The sequence below is a fragment of the Paramormyrops kingsleyae genome, chromosome 6 (genome assembly GCF_048594095.1).
Source record: "Paramormyrops kingsleyae isolate MSU_618 chromosome 6, PKINGS_0.4, whole genome shotgun sequence".
Taxonomy (NCBI): domain Eukaryota; kingdom Metazoa; phylum Chordata; class Actinopteri; order Osteoglossiformes; family Mormyridae; genus Paramormyrops; species Paramormyrops kingsleyae.
In genome coordinates, this window is record NC_132802.1 from 30,930,156 (window position 1) to 30,955,522 (window position 25,367).

The following is a 25,367-nucleotide window of genomic DNA, read 5'->3' on the forward strand; positions in this document are numbered from 1 at the left end:
AAAATTAGTGGTGTCTTACTTTTGAAGTAAACTATAATCTAGGATGCTATATTTTACTACTTCAGGAAACATCAAAGGCTAGCAACCTGAAGCTGATTTTAAGACCTCAAGTGTAAAATGCAGTCGTAGTGACGTGACTGGTATTTTAGAGTTTCATTGACTTTTTCAAGTTTTGGCTGATTTCACATTGGGGAATTAAATTTGATGCATCTCATAGACACCTTCTGATTCATGGCAGTTCTTCTTACCACCCCATGAAATTTGCATTTCCGAAAGCGTATGGGCTAAATGACCTGAGTATCAAGAGCGTTCCTCCACGGACCAGCACATTCAGGGAATGTAAACACCTATAAGCCAAAAAGCGATTAATGTCATATGGCTTTCTGTTCCCTATTAACTAATCGTATATGAGCCGCTTTGCATGCACAATGATAGAACTACCTGTGCTTTTTCTTTTATTTATATACAACTGTATTTATTATAGAGCGACAAGGTAGCCCAGAGGAGTGTGCATTTTCTCCCCGTACTCTGGGTGCCTCCCTCCATCCACGGACATGCAGACAGGTTACAGGTGGCCACAGCGTGTGCTGATGTGTATGTGTCTGGCTATAGACTGACATCTCATCCAGGGTGTACCCCAGCCCCGTGGACTGTGCTGCCTAGGATATGTCACAGCCCCCCACCAGGATGAGTGGTTAGAAGGCATATGGATGTATTTTTTGTGTGCAGTGTTTATTGGCAGGAGTGTTTTTAAGCTAATATCATAATGGCACCCTACACTAATTGTGTTTTGGTCATACTGCACTTATACTAATATACACTATATTAGATTTGCGTGAAAGCTGTAGAAGGGCCAGTGTCTTGCTTTCAGCCAGCATTAGCCTGGCGTCCTGAGCCGTTCCAGTCCTTTACCTCCTAAGTGACCCGCCAGTTCCATGCACTCATCACGCTTCGTCAACTTAGTGCCTTAACTAAAGATTCATCTCAGATCTCGTCTCCTCTGCCGATGCAGAACAATACTCGCGATGAACCCGCTGAGCGGGTCTGCGCCATTCCCAGTGCGGTCGACCGCGTGTGACGCTGTCTCTGCTGCAGGATGACTCAGTGGTCACGCTGACGGGCCGCATTCCACTGGTACCTGCGTCACTTTCACTGGCTTCTGATGGAACTCGCTACATGGTAAGATAAGGGGGGGGGATGCTTCATTTCTTCTTCCATATATGCCAAAAGCAAAACTGACTTTATTAAAAAACGCAAAAACCAACATTAAAATTCACTACCCAGAGAGCCCGGGCCTGTGAGAATGATAAATTACCATTGCTCTTCGAAATGTGACCGCTTTTTTCTCTTTTTATCTTCTCTTCTTATTTATTTAGTTTTAGTCCTGCATGCTTAATAACCTGCAGTCAATTGACCATTTTTCTTCAGTTCATTAGTTTAAACGGTTCCTCTTTGTAATGGCTCCACCCTCCGATTCACATGGAATGGCAACCGTGCGACTAACCACCCAATTTGGTTAAATGCCTTTGCGTTTTGGTCACTTCTTTTCTTCCTAAGACCAAGGGTGCATTATTTATAGCCTAAGACAGTGTCACTTCCCCTCATGTGCCTCCTCATGCAAAAAGCCACCAGGCAGCGTGAAAAGCCAAAGGAAACTGCGCTGGGCACCGGGTCGGGCTGCGTCCTCGACGGAATCCTCGGGGCAACAACCCGCCGATCTTTCCAACTCCTTACCGCCAGTATAGATGGCTTTCCTCCACAGAGGCAACACTTGCATCTCATTAGCGAGGCGCCATGTTCAATGACTCAATAAATGGTATTTTAAGGACAAACATTAGCGAAAACATGAATCCCAGTGTACAGATAATACTGGGTTCAGTCTGCTGTAGCTCCTAGCTACAGCGTGTGAAAACCAACGTGAAAGCAGCCGTGACCATCGGGACCTGCATCGGTGTGTTCGTGTCTTTTGCGTGATATGTTGTTTTTCGCTCCGCTGAAGCTAGCCATGAGCATCCCCTCGCATCTCTGCCCGAGCCACAATAAGAGTCTCATCAGGGGCCGACTTTGTAGTAAATGTATCTTTTAATAAAGTTATACCTTTGTTACTCCACTAGCTTGAGTTTGCCTTCAAAAACCACGGAGGTCTTTCCCTGCCGACAGGACTGGAGGGAGACCCCCATGGCTGCCAGGCAAACAACATACAAAAGCATACATCTCCTCGCTCCTCCTCGTTTACAAGGTTAAGCTCTTGGTCAGGTTACATCATTTCACATGTCTTTTTGTACAGAAACCAGGATTTTTCCCACACGTGTCCTTGCTACCATGTGGGAGTTTTGCTGAAATACAGAATAACGCATAAAGCGACACACAAAATGACACGTGGTTGAAAAATGTGAGTACATCGTCCTCCATAGTAAGAAGAAAGCGAGAACACAGTTGTGGTGGTCAGATCAAGTTTTTGGGGGTGATGGGGTTTGGGAATTTTTGACCTGGGTGGCGGGATTAGCCTTCTGCCACAGCTGAGATAATGCTGTAGATACGCAAAGAAACCTCTCTGTAAATAACAGCCATCTTCATGTACGCCGTTCAGTTCATTTAGCTATAGCGTATTAATAGTGATTTTTTAATCAACAGTACATGATGTCAATAAAGTATCTGTCATAAGCCTTTACTCAGGTGTTATAAAAGTAAGCCCTGGCAGAAATGAAAGCATTTATATGAACAAGATGAGCACCCTGATGACAAAATGCATAATGTGTATGACCATGAGCATTATTCGGCCTCAGAGATCCCAGCCTTTGGCTGGATCATGTGAGGCCACTGACTGGCTGCACGTTGCCTATTAACTCATAACACTGCATGTATTTACAATGGGCAACTAATGATTACCAGTATCTTTAGACAAAGTATGAGGGAACTTAATTTTAGAAAGATAACAAAAGAAGGAGAACTAGACAGATAAAACGGTTAAACCTGTGGGGCTTTTCGGATTCCCGCCATACCGAAATAAAAGAGAGAGGCAGGCATGGAGCCCAATTCACTCTAAGACCCCAGCCGCCACGCATACATGCGGGCCCAAACATACACACACGCACGTACGCACGCACACACACACACACAAACGTTCTCACTCAAGATGAAGTTATACACTTTCGGAGATAGAACACTGTGGGTAGAGTTTTAACACTTTCATCTTTCTTGAAGTCAGTTCCCCTTTAACAGAGGCTGAGAGAGCAGTGAATTACATTAGCCCCCCCGAGACCTGGATATTTCACCGGCCTTATTCATGCATTTGGAGAATACACATGCTCGATATGTATTTATGTATTTTGGGTGAATAATTCCCCACATGAATAGAAGGACTCACAATTTCACTCCGTTGCTCCAGATTTTGAGATGAGGAGGACTGGACACAATCAGCTTAACTGTGGAAGTAAATTCACAATGCAACTGTCTCTCCAGAGTCCAGGGCAGTAAGTAACCCAGTGATGCAGCAGGCTCTCCGAGATGTTAATTAAAAGTGTCTGGCCGTGAAAATAACGAATATCAGAATGACTGGTGTAGCCAGTAGAACTGAACTAAATAGCTTCAGACCTCCACTTAATATGAAATACTGCACTTACTGATTAAATGTAAAAAAAAATACATGGAAGAAAATGTCATAAAGTTCAAAGACTGCTCGTACCTGTCATATCAAAATACATCTATCTAAAACAAAAACCCTTTTGAATATAAATATTATGACAAACCTATGGAAATATTTAGTATTTCACATTTCTAAGTCACATGTTCTCAAAATAAATATATCCATATAAAGAAGGTGAACAAGAAGATGACCCCACTACGTAGATAATCAGAGCTAGACAGGCAGCCACATGACGCAATGACAGACGAGGGACAGGAGCGGTACCAGGAACAGAGGGGGTCTGAGCTCTCTGTTCATAAAAACATATCACTACAAGAACACAGAGCAACTCACAGTGGCTGAGGGGAGACCCAACTACATGCATACACACACACACACACACACACACACACACGCACACACTGTTTTTTTTCTTCTCTTTTCTCTATGAGTTGTTGAAGTTTCCAATGCCAGAAGGCAAAAAAACACAAATGAAACAGAGATGAGAATCAGAAACTGGGTGAAACTGGGAGGGGGAAGATGAAGCTGAAGTGGCCCCAGAAAAGCAGGACAGACAGAGCTGGGAGGGGGGGGGAGGGAGTCCATCTGCTGGGATCCTGCCGGCTGCTGTCTGTCTGCGTCTGTCTCAGCGGCCCGTCTCCACCGCAGGAGAATCCGGATGCCGGCAGGCCACACAGCTCAGCATTCTTCTGGCTGCCTACTGGTCGGGGGAAGCGTCCGCCCGGTCCTCACCGGTCCTCGCCGGTCCTCACCGGCCACCGCGCCAGCCGGGAGGCTCTGTTCTCCTGTGTGAGGGGACGTGTTGCGAGGCGCATCCAACCGTCAGAAACTGAATCATGTAAAAAAGTATCCCAGAATGGAGGGCAGTCAGAGCAGGGCGGGGGGACTGGGGCAACACTTTGAAAAAGGGGAAAGAGGGAGTTCCTCTAATGTCCTTCCTTCCTTCTATATTTACATGGTGGGAGAGGGGAGACACTTTCAGTCTGTCCACATTCCACGCATGGACTGGGCAGGTAGAAGGGGTCATTAGTGAAGAAGCAAGAACACATCACCATACAGTGAATCCCCTTCCTTTTTGGGCAGGCACGCCCGTAGGTCGGACTGGGGTGGGGGAGGGGGGAGGGCAGAACAGTAGTCCGCAATGGATGTGAGCTCTTCTGGAGCTGGCAGAGGTGAAGAGTGCTGGGACAGATGAATGGAGACAAGACATGTTCCCGGTGAGTGATCTCTCTCTGTCGACGATGGTCCTAAGACCTGTGGAGAAGTGGGCGGGGGGGGGGAAGTAAGAGAAAGAAGGCAGTCAAACTCCATCCAAGACTGGGAAGGCCTTCATTATGCAGTATCACCATCAGAAAGGTGTCAGAAGGTCCAGGCCACTGCACTTTCAGGATGGAAGTCCCTGGAGATTTCCTCACATGTTCATTACTGATGGCTGCGGAAACCCCAACAAATAAACACACACAAACACACAGTTTTGTATTGATTTTGTAATTATTTCTATCCAGTCGCTCAACACTCAATACATTTATGTGCATTGTTACCACGCCTTAGCTGTGTAACACTAGCTGCTGCATTAATCAACTGCTGCAGACCCACATGTGACATTACTGTCCTTTCTTATGCATCTGCCATTTCCATCAGCTCACTTGTCGCAAAATCATTACATGTCGTACGTGTGTCTGTAATACATAAACATTCTTTGAAGAGCTTAAACTGCCGTTATATATTAATTAAAGAGCCTCAGGTTAAAACACGTAGCTTCTGCGTGGGCCTGGGACGGCCGGGCCTGCTGCCGTGGTTTGCATGTGTGCTCGGGAGCCCCATGTGAGGCCAGTGGAGATGGTTCCACTGACATGGAGGGGCTCCGGACAGCAGAAGCTGCATCTCACTGGCTGTCTGTGCTGTCGTGCATGAAGCAGCCTGAAGGGATGGGAGTGTGGACTTGCATACTAAGAGAGGGCAATGCAGTACGGCACCTCGCTCCCCCCTCGCCACACTTTCTCTCTCCCTCGTCTTCCACCCAGCCTCTCCCTCCTATGTCTTCCTGCTCCGCCTTCATTCTCATGCAAGCTCTCTGCCCCCCCCCCCTCCCGCCTCTTTAATCATCATTCAGCTAGCTAGATGGCCAATGCTGGTTTGATTGACACGCTACAGCGGAGGTTAGGAATCCCAATTGCTGCAATTCAGTCCGCGATTAGCACTTGTTTGGACCTGGAATGGAACCTGAACTAGCTGATGATTTGACCCGACCCGCCAACTGATAATTAAGATCTGAGTGGGACTGAATGCTAACAGAAGAAGCTGCCAAACTGGATGCGGCATCAATTGTCAGGAGATTAGCTTTAATTACAGGTCAGCGCAGTGGCTTAGTAGGTAGGGTTGGCACCGCAGCCCCCCCCCCAGCTGTATGCGTGCGTGTCCCCCTCCCACGCCTCGTGACAGCTTCCTCCCAGAGCCTAAAGACTGTGTGATCCAGGTGAACTTCTGACTTTAAATTTCCTGTCTGGTGCCTCTCGCTGGAGCACATCCTCCTTCACACTCTCGGCTTTCCGGCACTGGATCTCAGTCACTGCGTCCTGATTGTATACGTGGTTAAAGACGACACGCGGATGACATGAAATGATATATGGATAGATTGCTTTAACTCCAGCACTGCTTTAATCCTAGCAATTATATCCATCCATCTATCTTACAACCATTTATCCTGGTCAGGGTCGTGGCTTGGGGGGGGGGGGGCGGTGGAATGTCAGCCTATTACAGGGTACACAGACACACACAATTATAGTCTATGGGTAATTTAGAAATACCAATTAGCCTAACTGCATGTCTGCGGGCTGTGAGAACCTGCAGACTGCACATGCGCAGAGCAGGCCGGAAATCGAGCCCCCGTCCCGGGAGGGGTGAGGCGCTGAGCCGACAGTGCGACCCTCTGAACTTCCGGGCCGGGATATATTACATGACAAAACGGGAGCTTGGGGTTCGGTGTCTTTTATGGCGACCCCCATCTGCTCCCCTCCCCTACACCTGTGATGTCATACAGGTACAACAGGAGCTATTCCATTATCAGTTAAGGAGCTCCTGGAACATTCCAGAAAAACACATTCCACTTATCTCTGATTATAATGGTGGTTGGGTCCCAAACCAGTTGAATGCTTCTGCCGCCTAAACATGCTTAAAGCTTGAACTGCCTCTGTGTATGAAATGCCACATAAATAAACTTTCCTTACCTAAAAGTATCAGACAAGTAATGTGACGATAAACTACATAAAACAATAAGGACAGAGATATCAGTCCCAAGTTCTATATAATGCTATGTTTAATAAGCAATAATACTTGAGGTATTTGCAGATTACTTACAACATGACTAGTTTGCCATAGGAGCATTTACAGTCGAAAAAGAAATAGTATATTTGGGATCAGCCAATGGAAACGTGCCTTTAAAATGTTGCATTTTAATTCCACAGAATCACAAATTGAATCAGATTGTAAGTGTATGTCGTCCCTGTCCTCTGAGACATCAGGCCTGTTTAACAAGCATGTAAAAACCTTGTGAAGGCAAATATGGACAAAACGAGAATCGCCAGTCAACATTACATAAAAGACCCCGACATTGATCTGCTTAAGCTTTTATGGAATTCATGCTGCACTTAAGTCAAGAAAATACTGATTTTACTTTCTGGTTCACAGAATCACCAAAAAAAGCCATCACTTCTATACCAAAGAGCAGTAGTAGCGTATCATGTGCTGGATAACAGTGCTCAAGCTGCACACTCTCTCACAAACTATTGTGTTACACATGACCGTGTCCATCCTCAAGGGAATCCCATCGTTCTTAGAGCAAATGCTAAGGATCTCTGAAGAGCAAAGCTAAAAAGGTGAGGGAGTCATTCTGGGAGAAACTAAAGCGTCTTAAAGAAACAGTCAGTATGACTGTTCAGTCCCCCACTGCCTGTTTAAGGGAGGCATCTCACTGTATTTATACAACAATTCCTGGCATTCTGTAAAACAAAACAGGACCATTTGTTTCTGTGGTCCCTATGAAAATATTGGATGCAATCATACGGCACTGTGTTGATGTCATAGGCCGATGGTGCCGATACATATTAAGTCTGAGAGTAATGAAGGACGAACGCTGCACGCACTCACGCCTGCAAGTCCCGGCACTCGCGGCTCCCTCCGGCGTCTCTGCATAAATGATTCACAGAGGAGATCTGCAAGTCTGACGTTCTAAACCATCAATATGAATCTTTAAAAGATTTAAATGCAATTCTGCACATCCGAACAGAATTCCATGAATCTAAAGCCCCCATAGGTACATATTTATAAGGTGACTATTACCCACTGTCTTCCCTTTGCTGGTAATTGGCGATGATTCATTGGGATCTCTCTGGGGACGCCTGCCGAGAGATCCATCACTGAATATTCCCTGCCACTTGTGGACACGCCCGTTTGATAAGTGCTCTTAAAATACTGCTTCTTCATTTCCCAACCTCCTCAAAAAGTGTTTTTCATCATTTTTCAGTGTTCAGTATCACAAAGGGCTGAACAAAAAAATCCCCCAGTCAAAGAACTGACCTACAGTACTGCATTCACAAAACACCATCATTACTGTTATTATTTTTTATTATTATTACGTGAAGCGATCACTATGACCACAGTAAGGTCATGACAGCAGACCGAAGACCACCGCTGGAATCACATAATGGCATCTGATTAAGCAATGAATTATAAAGGAGAACAAATTATACATTTTGCTTTGAGCACTTTCCCTACTTAATAAAGCCATTCCTTTAAAAACAGGAAAAGCCATCATGGTCAAAATCAATCCATCCATCAATTTTCTGAATCCACTTGTCCCATTCATGGTCACAGGGAGTTCGAAGCCTATCCTGGATGCTAAGGATGCAAGGCAAGTAACAACCCAGGGAAGGGCTCACTCACACATGCACACCGACAGGCAATTTGGTATCTCCAATTAACCTCAGCATGTTTTTGGACTGTGGGAGGAAGCTGGAGTACCAGGAGGAGACACCCAACGATGACACGGGGAGAACATGCAAACTCCACACATACGGAGCCATGAGGGAGACTGCAACCCGGGTCCCAGAGGTGTGAGGTGACAGTGCTAACGGTTGTGGCACCGTGCCACCCCCCATGGCTGAAATATAATCCAAGTAGAGGCACTGTACTGTTTTAGTCTTCAGGTCAGTCATGGAAGGGGGAGAAATATGGTCTTGGAATCTAAAAAAAAGATGGGCAAGTATCGTGACAGTACCATGAGAGCAGCCTGGCCTCATGATCAGAGCTGTCTTTGCCCAAGTCAGCAGAGAACCTCTAAAGGGGAGCGTGACACCCTCAGGACAAGTCAGAGGGAACATCACAGCAGAGAGAGCGGGATCCGTGCTTTGCGGCTCTGCCTGCACCTTTCTCTACATGCGCTGGATCATGGGTGTAACTTCCAGGGGGGTTAGGGGGGTCATGACCCCCCCAATAATCAGATCCAGCCAATAGAACCCCCCCAATAATCATGTTTCCCCTGTAATGGGTGGAGACCTCGACCCCCCCAATGTTCCAGCCGAAGTTACGCCCTTGCGCTGGATGTTCCCTCAGTGAACGGCCCACCCAGGGCGAGCTGCAAAGTGTAAGTGATGATGACAAACAGCAGCTGGGCTGTATATTTATCTAGTTAGATGCAGCGTTGGCCGGCGCGCAGCCCCCGCAGCCCCCGCCCCCCGTCTCGCTTGGCACAGTTACAGGGCGCGGTAGGACTTCTGGGAGCAGGGCTCCAGCATATCGACGGCAGGTTCCAGGCAGCCGTCTCCAGCTTCAGGTGTCCTGATTAGCCGCTAATCCTGTTTCAGCCCATTGCTGAGGAGGTAAACGGCTCCAGACCAATCCTAATCAAGGAAGACCTAAAGACAATTGGCCTGATAGAAGAGTTTTATATGATTTCATGCCCATTATCTTAGAATGGAGCAGGAATACTTCTGAGACAACAGAAAACTTGCTGCTATCCCTTCAGTGTTATTCCGAGAACACCACTAATCCCCCACCATGCAGTCATACCAAGCTCGGTGAGTTAGGTCCTTACTGTGTACTCATGTTTGATGAGAAATACCCAATGTGATGAACACTGAGAAACAGCCAAAGAGGAACCAACATGCACAGAAGAAAAGGCTGTACACTCACCTCCCCTGGCTCTTCGTGCTTTAAGAGGGCTCCTTGGGCAAAGGCTACAGGTAAGAGACAAAAGAGTCAGACAGAAGAACAAAGATAAGCAGTAAGGCAGGTCAGCTGCTGGCTTCCTGTTGAGTTCACAAACAATTCCCATCATTATTCATTCTTATCACCTAAAAGTCTAGACTAGAGAAGACATCAAACACGTACCATACCCTCGATGGTAAGAATGAGAACGGTCACGGAAAAAGATGAAAACCGAACATTATTTTTTGAGATTTGTACTCTTCTACTTCAATATTTTCAAAGGACTGCAAGAGTCAGTTTTGCTGAAGCTGATGATGTCTGATGAATGCAAAGTTATGGATGGTCAGGGATGTGGCACCTCCATTTTCCCCCTTGGTACAGCTGCTTGGAAGCGCACTTGTACAACGATGCCCTTGCCAGCATCATCTTGTTGATTTGTATGGCGGCATTGTTTCCAAACCACTGAGTCCCCTTCAACGTGCCGTGTGTCTGAGGACTTTCTGAGAACTGAGGCTCTTCAAACGGAGGACGGCACATTACCATTCTATCTCCTCTCTATCTAGGGAGCACAAAATGATCAATTAACACGTCTGAAGCTTGTGAGCAGCATCGATCTTGCTGCCTGTTTTGTTTGATGGTCTGATTTTTATACAGTGGTGAAGTACCAGCATATTCATGTTTACACTTTCATCACAAAAAATGACAGACTTTTCAGATGTGGAGGTAATAAAAATAATGACAGTGGGCGCCATCAAAGGCAGAAAACATCTGGTTCTCTGCTGAATGCTGGAATAGAGTCCATGTCTCAAAAGACAGCATGGTTACTATATGCATCCCTTCCAATATACCCATCAAGAGAATGTACAGCTGCAGAGAGGCATGCTGGGCTATCAGCGCAATCAGGGAATGGCATTAAGGCTGCTTCTGGCTGATGCCTACTACATGGTTAATGAAGCTATTTCAGGGCACATTGTGTCAGAGTGGGTAGCTCTATAGCCTAACATCTGCAGGGTCCCGAGTTTGGATCCCACTCCTGGACTCGGTGCGCGTGTGGAGTTTGCATCTTCTCCCCTGTTAATTCTCATGCAGTCTAAAAGCATGTGGATAGCTGAGGTTACTAAATTGCGCTCTGAGCGTGTCACGTGACAGACCACCACCTTGTCCATGGTGTGCTGCGGGTCCAGGGAGTGCTGGGACTCACTGTATATGAAAAGTGGTCATGGACGGATTAATATACGCATTGAACGTTCCTGAGTAGAGCCGCCTGTCTGTGTTGACTGATTATCTGTAGTAGGCAACACAAAACTAATATTATTACTTTTACTGGGCCATCAGAGAAACACATTCATGATAGTCCAGTATCACCGAAACTGCTGTATTGTTATTCTACAACCACTGCTACTAAAATGGTTTTCTAACTGAATTAAATGGGGGGAAAAAACAACTTACAAATCTCTCAATTGTTGGAATCAACCACACTTAAGGAGATAATGAATGGGGTAATTAGTAAATGAATGGGTTGTTCAGTCACTCAATGAGGCGGTGAGACGTGGGTGTCTGAGCCGCATATTGTTATTCCCTCGCAGGGCCCCGCGGCGCCATCTACAGCTCTGTCTGCTCATCCGCCCCGTCCATCTCTACAGCTCTATGGCCTGGTTTCAATAAGAAAAATAGAAATGTAAAGCACTAACCTTCCTTTGACGATGCTGCAAAGTGATCGCAAGGCACAAAAAATTGATCAGAAGGTACAAACTTGGTGAGAAAGTGCTGACGCGGCAGGTGTATGTGGTTGCGTGTGGGGGGGTAATTCAGCACCCAGTGCTAATTAAAAGGCTAACGAGGTGAGCGTGGCTCTGTCGAGGCAAGGCTGACAGACCCACTGCGGCGCCTGGACGACTGCCCCCAGAGGAACAAGGGCGCTGAAGACACATGATCATTACCCCAAAGAGCTGCACTCCGCGGGGGAGGGGGGCAGGGTATCCACTATCCTGGGGAGACACGGATCTGCCAGAGTGCGGAGTGTTCGTTTTGTTTAATTAGAACAAATTACCTCAGAGCTTCAGTGGTGCTGATTTATCGAGAATATAGCCCTAAACAGACCTTTCTGGTGTTATTAAAATACTACTTATTGTTAATGCACAGCATAAGCTGTAAGTAGACTGTGTGGTCATATGGAGCCTCCACCGTTAGATGACACTGATGCTCATTTTGTTTTTCAAAAAGATAACATTTGTCCGTCCATCCATCTATTCAGTCATCCATCCATCCATCCATCCTCCAGCCAATCACCCAGGGTTGCACATTGTCAGAAAAAGCATACCAATCTGGACCATTGCAGGTACAATTACTCGTCACTGGAGCTGTACTCTCAAGGGACTGCCAATTGTACCCTAGCCGCAGGTAAATGTACCTTTTCAGGTACAAAAATGGACTGAGGAACATCTTTGTACCATTGGGGGTATATTAATGTTGTTTGTACCTTAGGGAGCAAAAAAGGTAGCAGGGCTGGACCCTTTTTCCTGGCAGTGCAGGGAGCCTGCAGTCCCTCCCAGCAGGGGACACCCTGACAGGTTGCCAGAAAAACTACAACAAAGCTCCATAAAAGCAATGAAAGGAAAAAAAAACAAAAGCACAAATGCAGCTTCTTCTGAAAGGCTTTTGCTGTTTGGTAATGAACTAGCTCCTGTTCTTCTCTCACACTCGCTCTTTCCATTGCTTTTGTCCTCCGTTTTCTGGCTGTTTCACAGGATGCGAGTACAACCAGGGAATGACTCAGCCCGCAGATCCTATAGGGGGCTGCTGAGATGGGGGGGGGAGGGTCTCTGTAGGCACCACACTCCCATTTCCCTCGTGTCTCAACCACCAGCTGCGGAGTAATGGAATCACGTCAAGTTCGGGCTCCGGTCATTTCACAACAGGCAAACTTCATAACAGTCCTCTGGGAGCAAACCAATATGAATAAAATAACAATGGCAGTTCAAAGGGAGGCAGCAAGTGTCTAGCAGACTAAATTTTGTCCGAGAGACAGAGCACTGAACTGGGGGGGTTGGGGGGGGGGGCTGTTTATGCTCCAAAGGGGAGAAAAGGGTCGGCTTCCATACTGGAATAAAAGTGGTTCCTGTATATGACACAGCGTGACATAAGACAGGGAGGAACAAAAGCCCAGGCACAAAGAATACCACTGACATCTGTAAAAAACATAAGAAAGGACTAAAGAAGACAGGGGATAAACTGAGGAGCCGAATTACTGCAGAGTCAACTGCTATCTTGTGGCCTACAAACAAGCAGAAACCCCGAATGCGCAAACTGACATCTCAGCACACAGCAGACTCCCATTTCGACTGTGCAGACACAAGCCAAAGAGAAGAGCACAGAGGCTGGGGTGTTAAATCACATTAGTTGTATTGTCTTATTCCAGCCATCTGTTTCTCCATAGCTGTGTATCCAGTGTGGAAAAAAGGATACAGACACCAACAGACTATGGGAGAACAGCAGAGGACCTACAAAACACTAACCAGGAAGAACAGGGGGATGATCCATACATGTACATCCCACCTTATGCATGCTGATTTCAGGAAGGTGAAGATCTGTGAACTGGAAGGGACAAGGCGCGGGCAATGAATTTTGTTCATGGGGGTGGGGTACCTCTTGCTGGCAAAATTTCAACTTCCGGGAGACTCCTAGAACTTCTGGAAGAGGTGGGGGTTTGGCGCATACTCTGCCGGGCAAGGAATCACGTCAAGAACGCAGCTACACTGCAGCACACTGCAGCCGGCTGCCCCATTGGCATGTCTTAATGCGTGTATGGGATCACACATGCATGTCTGAATGCGTGTATGGGATCACACGTGCATGTCTTAATGCGTGTATGGGATCACACATGCATGTCTGGCATATCTAAATGTGTCATGGATAGCACTAGGGAACCCTCTTCGTCGTCTCAGCCACGCCCCTCCGGGGATCCCGGTCGATAGGGCTTCCCCGAGGTGTTTGCGTCCTGTCAACCAGTTGTTCTGGCCGTACCGGTTGCTCCCGTTTCTGACACTCTTCTCCCAGCTGTGTCTCGTTTTCCCCAGTTTCGGTGTTACTATATCAGGCAACTCGGCTCTCTGATCAGTGCGAGATCTTCATGGTTTGCCCTGAGTTCGAGCGTTTTTTCCGGTGTGTGTTTCCCTGTGTTCTGACCTCTGCTACGTTTTCTAGACTCCGAGTTTCTGCCTGCCCCCTTTCTGGACCGACGCCGATCGCCCGACCACTGCCTGGACCCTTGACTGTGTTTCTCGTCTTTGCCCCTTTCTGGACCGACGCCGATCGCCCGATCCCTGCCTGGATTTCCGACCGTGTTTTTCGCCTCTTCCCCGTCTGTACCGAAGCCGATCGACCTGCCTCCCCGCCTGAGTTTCAGCCACGCTCTCGGGCTTGGTTCTGGGAACTTCTGATCTTCCTACCAGAAGAAAATAATAAACGATCAGGACTTACAGCTTGCCGCGTCAGTGTCCGTCTTCTTGCTTCCACAACAGAAGATCTCGCCAGTAAGATGGACCCAGCGGATCACGATGGTGTCCAGCGCGTCACGGACGCTCTGGGAAAGCAGGGGATTCTCCTGGGACAGCATCAGGCCGAATTGACGTCGATCGGGGAATCCCTGGAGTCGTTCCACGCGGGCTTGACGGGATTAGCCTCCCAGGTCCAGCAGCTTCATTCCGGTGCTTTCGCCGCTTCAATAACTCGACCGACGAACGAGCCTCGCCTATCACCTCCCAGTCAGTACGATGGGGATCCGGGTTCATGCCGGTCCTTTTTGTCTCAATGCTCAATTGTGTTTGAACTGCAGCCCTCCACATTTCCGACCGAGCGCTCCAGGGTTGCTTATGTAATTACGCTGCTCACCGGACCGGCGAGGGAGTGGGGGACTGCAGCCTGGGATACCGGAGCTCCGTTCTGCTCCGGCTTCTCCTGCTTCGCGGAAGAGATGAGGCGCGTTTTCGATCGCTCCAAGTCCGGCAGAGAAGCAGCGCGTGAGTTAATGCAGCTTCGCCAAGGACGTCGCTCCGTCTCTGAGTATTCCATCCGTTTTCGCACCCTGGCTATGTCTTGCGGATGGGGACGGACCGCTCAGTTTGATGCGTTTTACCAGGGATTGTCCGAAGGCATTAAGGATGAGGTGGCCACTCGCGATCTTCCTGACCAGTTAGAGGATCTCATCGACTTGGCTCTCCGTGTAGATAACCGGCTGTCCCAACGCGAGAGAGAACGGCGGGACGGGGCACGTGTTTCTCGACCTGCGGAATCCACTGTTAGCCCCCTAGAGGCCATGCCCGAGCCTATGCAGGTTGACAGGGCTCGGTTGTCACCTGCCGAACGGCAGCGGCGTTTTTCCTCCCGGGCATGCCTGTATTGCGGGAAGATGGGACATTTCGTCGCGTCGTGTCCAGTAAAAGGACGCGCCCACCAGTAAGGAGGAGGGTACTGGTGGGCGTGGCTTCGGGTTTGCCCTCTTCTCCCCAGCGCCCCATAGTGTCTGCTGTGCTGTCATGGGGGAGTCAGCAGCAGTCGTTAGCTGCTCTTATTGACTCCGGGGCAGAGGACAGTTTTATTGACGCCACCCTGGTTCAGCAGTGGAGGATACCTACAACACCTATTCAAGTACCCCTGGTGGCTCAATCCCTCACGGGACGAAGAATGGCAACGGTGACCCACGCTACTGTTCCGGTGAGTCTCCGTCTATCTGGCAACCATATTGAGAAGATTTCTCTGTTTATTATTGATACACCACAGGTTCCGTTAGTATTAGGTCACCCTTGGCTCCTCAGGCATAACCCTCAGATTGATTGGAGAAGGGGTTATATCACCGCCTGGGGTCCGACGTGCTATTCCCAGTGTCTACGTTCTGCCCGGTCACCTGTGGCGTCTACAGCTCCGGGGGAGACCCCGGACCTGTCTAAGATACCCGCAGAATACCAGGACCTTCAGGAGGTGTTTAGTAAGTCCCGGGCAGCGGCCCTTCCGCCTCATCGTCCTTTCGATTGTCCCATCGAGTTGCTTCCGGGTACTAGTCCCCCTAGGGGACGTCTATATTCCCTTTCTGCTCCTGAGAGGACAGCCATGGAGGAATACATAGGACAGTCCTTAGCAGCTGGCATAATTCGACCATCCTCATCACCCGCGGGGGCGGGTTTCTTTTTCGTTGGCAAGAAGGACGGTTCGCTCCGCCCTTGTATTGATTACAGGGGCTTGAATGAGATTACTGTTAAGAACCGTTACCCCCTGCCGTTGTTATCTTCTGTTCTGGATCAGTTACAGGGGGCACGGTTCTTCACGAAATTGGACTTGAGGAACGCCTACCATCTTATCAGGATCAGGGAGGGTGACGAGTGGAAGACAGCATTTAACACGCCCACTGGTCACTATGAGTATCTGGTGATGCCTTTTGGGCTTACTAATGCTCCTGCTGTGTTCCAGAACCTGGTCAACGAGGTCCTTCGGGATATGCTTAACCGCTTCGTGTTCGTGTACCTGGATGACATACTGATTTTTTCCCGGAATGAGAGGGATCATGTGCAGCATGTACGCGAGGTCCTGCAGAGGCTCCTTGTGAATGGTTTATTCGTGAAAGCTGAGAAGTGTGAGTTCCATCAACACACCATCTCCTTTTTGGGTTTCATTCTTGCAGAGGGCACGGTCAGAATGGATTCCGCCAAGGTGAGGGCGGTCAGTCAATGGCCGCAGCCTCGCACACGGAAGGATCTGCAGCGTTTTTTAGGGTTCGCTAATTTTTACCGACGTTTTATCCAGGGTTATAGTATGGTAGCTGCTCCTCTCACGGCTCTCACGTCGTCCAAGGTTCCTTTCCAGTGGACTCCTGCTGCCCAAGACTCCTTCACTAACCTACGGAATACGTTTACATCTGCTCCCATTTTGCAGTTACCTGATCCGTCTCGCCAGTTCATCGTCGAGGTAGATGCCTCGGGTTCAGGAGTTGGGGCCATTTTATCCCAGCGCTCCGTTGAGGATAACAAGGTGCACCCCTGTGCCTTTTTTTCCCGTAAACTGTCGGCGGCCGAAAGAAATTACGACATCGGTAACCGTGAACTGCTGGCGGTGAAGCTGGCTCTGGAGGAATGGAGGCACTGGTTGGAGGGGACAACGGATCCGTTCCTGGTCTTGACCGACCATAAGAACCTCGCGTACTTACGCACCGCTAAACGCCTGAATGCCCGCCAGGCTAGGTGGTCTCTGTTTTTTGCTCGTTTTCACTTTCTGTTTTCATTTAGACCAGGAGCGAAGAACGGCAAGCCGGACGCACTTTCTCGTCAGTTCGAGGGGGAGACTCGTAATGACGACCCCGGTCCCATCCTGCCTCCCAGCCGTTTCATCGGAGCCGTAGCCTGGGGTATTGAGGAGGCCGTCCAGGCAGTCCAGCGATTCTTCCGTCCTCCTGCAGGGGGGCCTCCAAACAGGCTCTACGTACCCAAGTTTCTACGTTCTCGAACACTCCAGTGGGGACATGCGTCTCTCTTAGCTTGCCACCCAGGAGTTCGGGGAACTGTCGCCCTCCTTAAGCAACGTTTTTGGTGGCCCACAATGCTTCGGGACGTTCGGAGCTACATCGCTGCTTGCCAGGTTTGTGCGCGAAACAAGACTCCGTCCCGGTCCCCAGCTGGTCTATTGCAACCCCTACCTGTTCCTCGGCGACCCTGGTCACACATTGCTGTGGATTTCGTGACTGGCCTTCCTATATCAGCGGGGAACACAGGCGTTCTTACGGTGGTTGACCGATTCTCCAAGGCTGTTCACTTTATCCCCATCCCTAAACTCCCTTCTGCAAGTGAGACTGCTCTACTACTGGTCGACAATGTATTCAAGCTTCATGGCTTGCCTACTAACATTGTTTCCGACAGGGGTCCTCAGTTCGTGTCTCGTTTTTGGCAGGAGTTCTGCAAGTTACTCGGTGCCACCGCAAGCTTGTCTTCAGGTTTTCACCCTCAGACTAATGGTCAGACGGAACGTGCCAACCAGGATTTGGAGCGCATGTTGCGCTGTCTGGCTTCTGACTCTCCCAGTTCATGGAGTAGATACCTCTCTTGGATTGAATATGCACACAATTCCCTACCTGTGTCTGCTACAGGGTTGTCTCCTTTCCAGTGCTGCCTGGGATACCAGCCTCCTCTGTTTCCGGCCCTAGAAGAAGAGGTCACGGTACCTGCGGTGCATCGGTTCCTGCAACGCTGTCGTCGCACGTGGCGCCTGGCCCGTTCTTCGTTGCTTCGATCCAGAGCACGGATGGAACGTTATGCGAATAAACGCCGGTCACGCGCACCTGTCTACCGGGTTGGGCAGAAGGTTTGGTTGAGCACCCGTTACCTACCTCTACACGTCCAGTCCCGTAAGCTGGCCCCTCGTTTTGTTGGTCCATTTCCAGTCTCTAAGGTGGTTAGTCCCTCAGTGTTGCGGTTGCAGCTTCCATGCTCCATGCGGCGCATCCATCCGGCTTTTCATGTGTCTCTGCTTCGACCTCATGCGACCAGTCCTCTGGCTTCCCCGAGTCTGCCTCCGCCCCCGCCCCGGTTGGTGGATGGAGGCGAGGTGTTCACAGTCCGCCGTCTGTTGGATGCGCGCCGCAGGGGACGGGGTCTCCAGTACCTGGTGGACTGGGAGGGTTATGGCCCAGAGGAACGCTCCTGGGTGCCGGCCCGTTTTGTTCTTGATCCTTCGTTGATAGCGGACCTTCATTGTCGTCGTCCTGACCTCCCGTCTCGTCCGCCTGGAGGCGGTTGTCGGGGGGGGGGTACTGTCATGGATAGCACTAGGGAACCCTCTTCGTCGTCTCAGCCACGCCCCTCCGGGGATCCCGGTCGATAGGGCTTCCCCGAGGTGTTTGCGTCCTGTCAACCAGTTGTTCTGGCCGTACCGGTTGCTCCCGTTTCTGACACTCTTCTCCCAGCTGTGTCTCGTTTTCCCCAGTTTCGGTGTTACTATATCAGGCAACTCGGCTCTCTGATCAGTGCGAGATCTTCATGGTTTGCCCTGAGTTCGAGCGTTTTTTCCGGTGTGTGTTTCCCTGTGTTCTGACCTCTGCTACGTTTTCTAGACTCCGAGTTTCTGCCTGCCCCCTTTCTGGACTGACGCCGATCGCCCGACCACTGCCTGGACCCTTGACTGTGTTTCTCGTCTTTGCCCCTTTCTGGACCGACGCCGATCGCCCGATCCCTGCCTGGATTTCCGACCGTGTTTTTCGCCTCTTCCCCGTCTGTACCGAAGCCGATCGACCTGCCTCCCCGCCTGAGTTTCAGCCACGCTCTCGGGCTTGGTTCTGGGAACTTCTGATCTTCCTACCAGAAGAAAATAATAAACGATCAGGACTTACAGCTTGCCGCGTCAGTGTCCGTCTTCTTGCTTCCACAACAAAATGTGTGTATGGGATCTCACATGCATGTCTGAATGCGTGTATGGGATCACACGTGCATGTCTGAATGCGTGTATGGGATCACACGTGCATGTCTGGCATGTCTTAATGCGTGTATTGGATCACACATGCATGCCTGGCTTGTCTAAATGTGTTTATGGCATTACACATGTCTAAATGCATGTATGGGATCACACATGTATGGCTGGCAAGGCTTAATGCATGTACGGGATCTCACATGCATGTCTGGCATGTCTTAATGCATGTCTGGGATCTCACATGCATGTCTGGCAGGTCTTTATGCATGTATGGGATCACACATGCATGTCTGCCATGTCTTAATGCGTGTATCGGATCACACATGCATGCCTGGCATGTCTTAATGCGTGTATGGGATCTCACATGCAAGTCTGGCATGTCTTAATGCGTGTATGGGATCACATGCGTGTCTGGCATGTCTTAATGCGTGAATGGGATCACACATGCGTGTCTGGCATGTCTTAATGCGTGTATGGGATCACACATGCAAGTCTGGCATGTCTTAATGCGTGTATGGGATCACACATGCAAGTCTGGCATGTCTTAATGCATGTATGGGATCACACATGCGTGTCTGGCATGTCTTAATGCGTGTATGGGATCTCACATGCATGTCTGGCATGTCTTGATGCGTGTATGGGATCACACATGCATTTCACCATTATGAGCCATACTTCTTAAAATGTACACATAGAAGCGACAGACATGACACCCCATGAATCACGGGTGCAAATACCGTCACAGAGAGCTGCAAGCTTTATTCAGAATTCTTATCTATTCATTTTCTGCCACATGTTTTATCAGGATACAAAAAAGATGGTTGTCAACTCCAACTCGAGACTAAAAATGAAGTATTTTCTCCCCAAGGAGGCCGGGTAATCAGAGGGAGGGAAATAAATCCCTTCTAATGAAGCTAATGAATCACATAATGCAGATTGGAGCTTTGCTGGAAGGCATGGGCGTTCATTTGGAGACCTGGGCATAATAACGGGGCGACGGGTGTGTGACTGAGCCTGACCACAGTGCTGTCACACATGCACCCTGTACATTAATACAGGCAGCTGCTCAGAAGGTTCTTCCATTTCGAGATAAAAACAAAAGCCTATTCAATTAAAAAGACAGGTGTGATGATAGCTGTCCATTTTACACAATCACATCATATGACTGGCTGTAAAACTGAAGTAATCCATCATTACCAGATGGATGTTCACTTATTTCCATCACATTTGACAATATTTCCCTTGGAGTACAATGAAAAGTGCTTATAACATTAGGATTCTAATGGTGGGGTCTAACTGCACCCTCCAGATAGAGTAACCATGGTATAAAGCCATAGAGGCACAGGGTAAAAGCTAGCAGGTTAAATATTATTGTGTGAGTCTAAAGCTATTTACAGACACTGGAAAACAATAAAACAAAAGCTTCAATTACCAATTATCATACCTTTCATTTTAAACTAGACTCCAGATTTAATAAAAACACTGTAGGGAAAGGGTTAGATTATTGGAATATCCGAATAAAAAGTCAAATTTAGTTCATTGTTGTAATTTCATTAAATTACAATGAAAATTACCAAAAAGTCTTCATTTTAGCACATTTAGGAAATGCCCCAAAGAGCGTAAGGCATGGCTGTTTTTAAACGTGTGTGGAGTTTGCAGCTTCTTCCTATATCGCTCAGCGTTGTCATCCCTTAGGCTAACTGGCGCCTCTACATTGCCCATAATGCATTGTGTGTGTGTGTGAGCAAAAGGGTATGTACCCACGACAGGATATGGAAGTGGCTAGATGATGGATAGGTAGGTGGATGGATGATAGATGGATGGATGGATGACATCTGTTTAGGGGTTTAGCTGCAAACTGCTCAGGTTAAAAGAATTCAAAACAATTCTGCATATTCTGTTACTTTTAAAATACTTCTCAAGATCTATGGTTAAAATTGTGGATCTGTGTTTACCTGATTTCCATGTGAAAAGCACTGAAACCTTGACTGAAACACGCAAATAAAATCGGGGCTGGGATGTGCCCCTACGGTCATGCACAGCCGATTCGATTCGGCTTCCTGCATTTCAAAACAAGAGTGGTGAGATGGTCTGGACAGGGCAGAAGAGAAGACAGGAGGTCAAATATTTCCAATGCTGTGAGCAGTACGTGCACTGCAGGCTATTCAGTTTGACTGCTGATTTTTTCTCAGCTCAGAAACCTTGTTTTCCCCTTTCTGAGCATCAGCGTTTCCTGCACAAAGGGATATGATGGAGTTGGCAGCAGAGCTGTGCTTTGTACATTAAAACGACGGCTGCCCTCTCGCCTCCCCACACCAACACACACGGAGCGCAGCAGTCGCGGCAGGGAGGGGATCAAATCACGCCATGAAGGACAATGAGAAAAGGGTGCCGCACTCTCAACAATCCAAAGCCGTCCACCTGCTCTGCTGCAGGACGTTTGTGGGCATCAAACAAAGGACAGAGCAGCAAGGAATGGCGAAGAAATAACAAACTGGGCCCCTCCCTCCACATGCTGGCTCAGGTTCTGGTATGAAGGAAACACCTGATAGAGAACGTCCTCCAGGGGCCAGGTGATCTGGGGGGAGGGGGTTCATTAAGGTGAGCACCTGGCAGGACGACCCTCCGCCCTGACAATGTGCAGTCAGGAGAAGACGCCAGATGAGATCAGGGCCTCGCTCCAGGCTGGCCGCCAGCCACACGCCACCGCACAGTCCTCTTCCCGGACAGCCTGCGTCCTGCGGCTTTAGAACGAGGCTCCGAATCATCCATCACAGTGCAATTCAAACACATGGGTAATTTAGAGCAATTAGCCAGAGCTATGGACTCAATGAGCCAATTAGGGATAAAATGTAAAGCAGAGAGGGGTAAAGTCCAGGGTAAACCACCCTTGGGCTTCGATTTAAGATTTTCCGATATTATGATAAAGGTTCATGCTGTTTCCTAAAGGCCAGATGGGACCACAGGTCAGTGAAGTGGTCAAGCGATAAAGACTTGCAATAGAAAATGCTGCATTAACTTGAAACATATATAAAGTAAAATGATAACAGAGTCACAATAAAGAGAGCTGCAGTACTGGCTGACTGTACTCTAAACACAATCAGCAATAAATAAAAAAAAATACTTGTTACTTGTTAATCAATACTGGTTCAGTTTTGCAAATATTTTCATTAGGGGTGGAGCCGAACCCGAATACGGTATTCGGAAAGGCACAAATAATGTGTTTTTTACGAATACTTATTTCGAACAAATACTTGTATTCGTGAACAAGAAAAACTTTATATCAAAAAGCTGCGTTTCCTCTTGAGACCGCAGTGCATACCCGGATGAGTGAGTGAGTGAGTGAGTTCAGGAGTCGGGGGGGGGAGTAAAAGAGGTGACTGACACAGGCTGCTCCACACAGCAACAGAGAAGGCTCGGCTGAGCGAAAAAAGACTTAACTGTATCACTATTTTTGTTGAATAGATTTTTGTACCTTAACTGGGTTCCGGAGGCAGTTTATAACTTTCGGGAAGCAGAGTTTGATCGGGAGATTATTCCATTACGCTGCATTATTGACGTCTGCAGTCAGGTGCTCTCATGTTCGCTCTGTTTACGTAGCTCTGTTAGCTCGGTAATTTAGACAATAGGCTGTTGACAGAGTAACGTTAACGTTTGGTTAAAAAGGTTAAAACAATGCTTGTGTAGTTGTGTCAAATTGTATGCACTTGTAGGAGTTATATGGTACGTTTAAGTTACTCTGTCTACTGCATATCCATAATTATTATAATGGATATAATTAAAGAATACTTACACTATAGCGTAAATTAGAAGTGCAACGCAAAAAAACTGGATTTTTACGCCTATTTTGAATTTTACTCGAATACGAATACAAATACAAATACTTTTCCCCCCTCAACAAATACAAATACAGATACAAATACCGGCTGCTTTGCACACCCCTAATTTTCATTTGAAAAATGTGTGTGTGTGTGTGTGGGGGGGGGGGGCTGCATTCCACCTGCCCCATTCTCTGTGTCGGTATAATTCTCTGTGATTTCCTACAGATATGAACAAAAATTGTGATGTTGGTATCATCATCTGTAATTGTCATGTCTCTTTTGGTTCCTCTCTCCACACGCTAAAACTGCACCTAAGGCTGAATCTATTTTTTTTACTAAATTACCCCCCCTTTAGCCAAACTGCAGCCAGTTCTTACTTTTGCTTGGTGGCTAACCCTGTCTACCTGTGAAAACAAATAGACCTTCTTTGTCCTGTGTCTCATGGCTCATCCTTCTTCACCTTCCCTGATTAAACATGAGCACAGGCCACACCAATGCAGCACAAGCCACACCAATGCAGCACAAGCCACACCAATGCAGCACAAGCCACACCAATGCAGCACAAGCCACACCAATGTAGCACAAGCCACACCAATGCAGCACAAGCCACACCAATGCAGCACACTTTGTTAAATGTTTGCTTTTTTCTCTTTCAATTGTGCAATTCAACAATTGAATATATCGCAGGGTGGGAAGACATTAAACGCTGTATCCCAAACTATGCATCACCTAGTGTTTTGGCGGTGTAATTGCTAAGTGACACAGACACACCAGTACACAAATATAAATGCTCTTGACTGCGTATGTTATGGCATAGGATCGACACAGAAGTGCAAATCAGCCTTGTCTCTATGTCTGTGATGGGACGATCGCAGGTTTGAGTGCCAGCCTTGGTAGAATAGTTACATAGTTAAGCAAGGCCCTTAACCCCCAGCTGCACGGGCTCTGCATGTCGGCTGACCCTGTACTGTAACCCCCAAGCTATGGAGAGGCGAGGAGAAGAATTGTAATGTACCTGTATCCATACTTGCACAATAGGCAAATAAAGGATTTATCGTTTATCATTATGATTTTAGGGCGCTTTAGAGATACCAGCCCACATCATCACATGTCATTGTGTGGTAACCGGAGCACCCAGAAGGAACCAGGAGGAGATGTGTAAACCTCACACACACAGAGGGAACCAGGAGGAGATGTGTAAACCTCACACACCCAGAAGGAACCAGGAGGAGATGTGCAAACCTCTCACACACAGAGGAAACCAGGAGGAGATGTGTAAACCTCACACACAAAGAGGGAACCAGGAGGAGATGTGTAAACCTCTCACACACAGAGGGAACCAGGAGGAGATGTGTAAACCTCACACACAGAGAGGGAACCAGGAGGAGATGTGTAAACTTCACACACTCAGAAGGAACCAAGAGGAGATGTGTAAACCTCTTGCACACAGAAGGAACCAAGAGGAGATGTGTAAACCTCACACACAGAGGGAACCAGGAGGAGATGTGTAAACCTCACACACAGAGAGGGAACCAGGAGGAGATGTGTAAACCTCACACACTCAGAAGGAACCAGGAGGAGATGTGTAAACCTCTTGCACACAGAAGGAACCAGGAGGAGATGTGTAAACCTCACACACACAGAGGCTGCCATGGGGATAAATGCCGCAACCCTGGGGATGGGACGGAGAGCTTAACTGATACCCACTGAGCCTTCACAGGTAGATAATTTTCTGATTTTTTAAATTATTATTTAATGAGGTGTTTGTGACAGAAGGTGATGCACCACTGATATATCAGGGCAGGGGTCACAGTCACACTTCAGCTCTCCAGGGAGGGGAAACAGAGGATCCTCCCGAACGTGTGCAGTGATAAACCCAGTCATCTGCTGCCTCCACAGCCACCCTCCACTGTCGCCAGGCAGGGTTCGTCTCCTTAATGGGATTTATTCTCCGAGAAGGCTAGTCTTACAAGGTCCCCTCCATATGCCCCTAATTTCCATCACTCATACACAGAACATCAGCCTCCTGCTTTTCTCTCACTTGACGCTTCCCTTCCACTTATCATCTCATTAGCGGTTCAAGGTATAATGTGAAAAGAAATAATTGATAGGAGTGCTGTCTGTCTCCCTGCGCCCTGCATTGCTGTGGGGGTGAAAACACCATGCTCCTTCATTACTTAGCATTGTTATATCTCATTACCTTTGCACTTGTCTTTACTTACATCTACCTCATAAGAGTTGGCAGAAGTCCA

General features: G+C 48.1%; 1 protein-coding gene across 10 annotated transcripts in view; it reads right to left on the reverse strand.

Moving 5' to 3' along the window:
* Nucleotides 1-2,063: 2,063 nt before the first annotated feature.
* The window catches only part of tafa5l (TAFA chemokine like family member 5, like), a 46,944-nt gene continuing 23,640 nt past the window's right edge, over nucleotides 2,064-25,367 (reverse strand). For all 10 annotated transcript variants that reach the window (XM_072713032.1, XM_023826726.2, XM_023826725.2 and 7 more), the window contains 2 exons: nucleotides 9,836-9,879; nucleotides 2,064-4,900 (listed from right to left, as the gene is read on the reverse strand). In XM_072713032.1, the coding sequence (XP_072569133.1) occupies nucleotides 9,856-9,879 (24 nt within the window). In that variant the 3' untranslated portion in view covers nucleotides 2,064-4,900; nucleotides 9,836-9,855. The remainder of the gene's footprint in view (nucleotides 4,901-9,835; nucleotides 9,880-25,367) is intronic.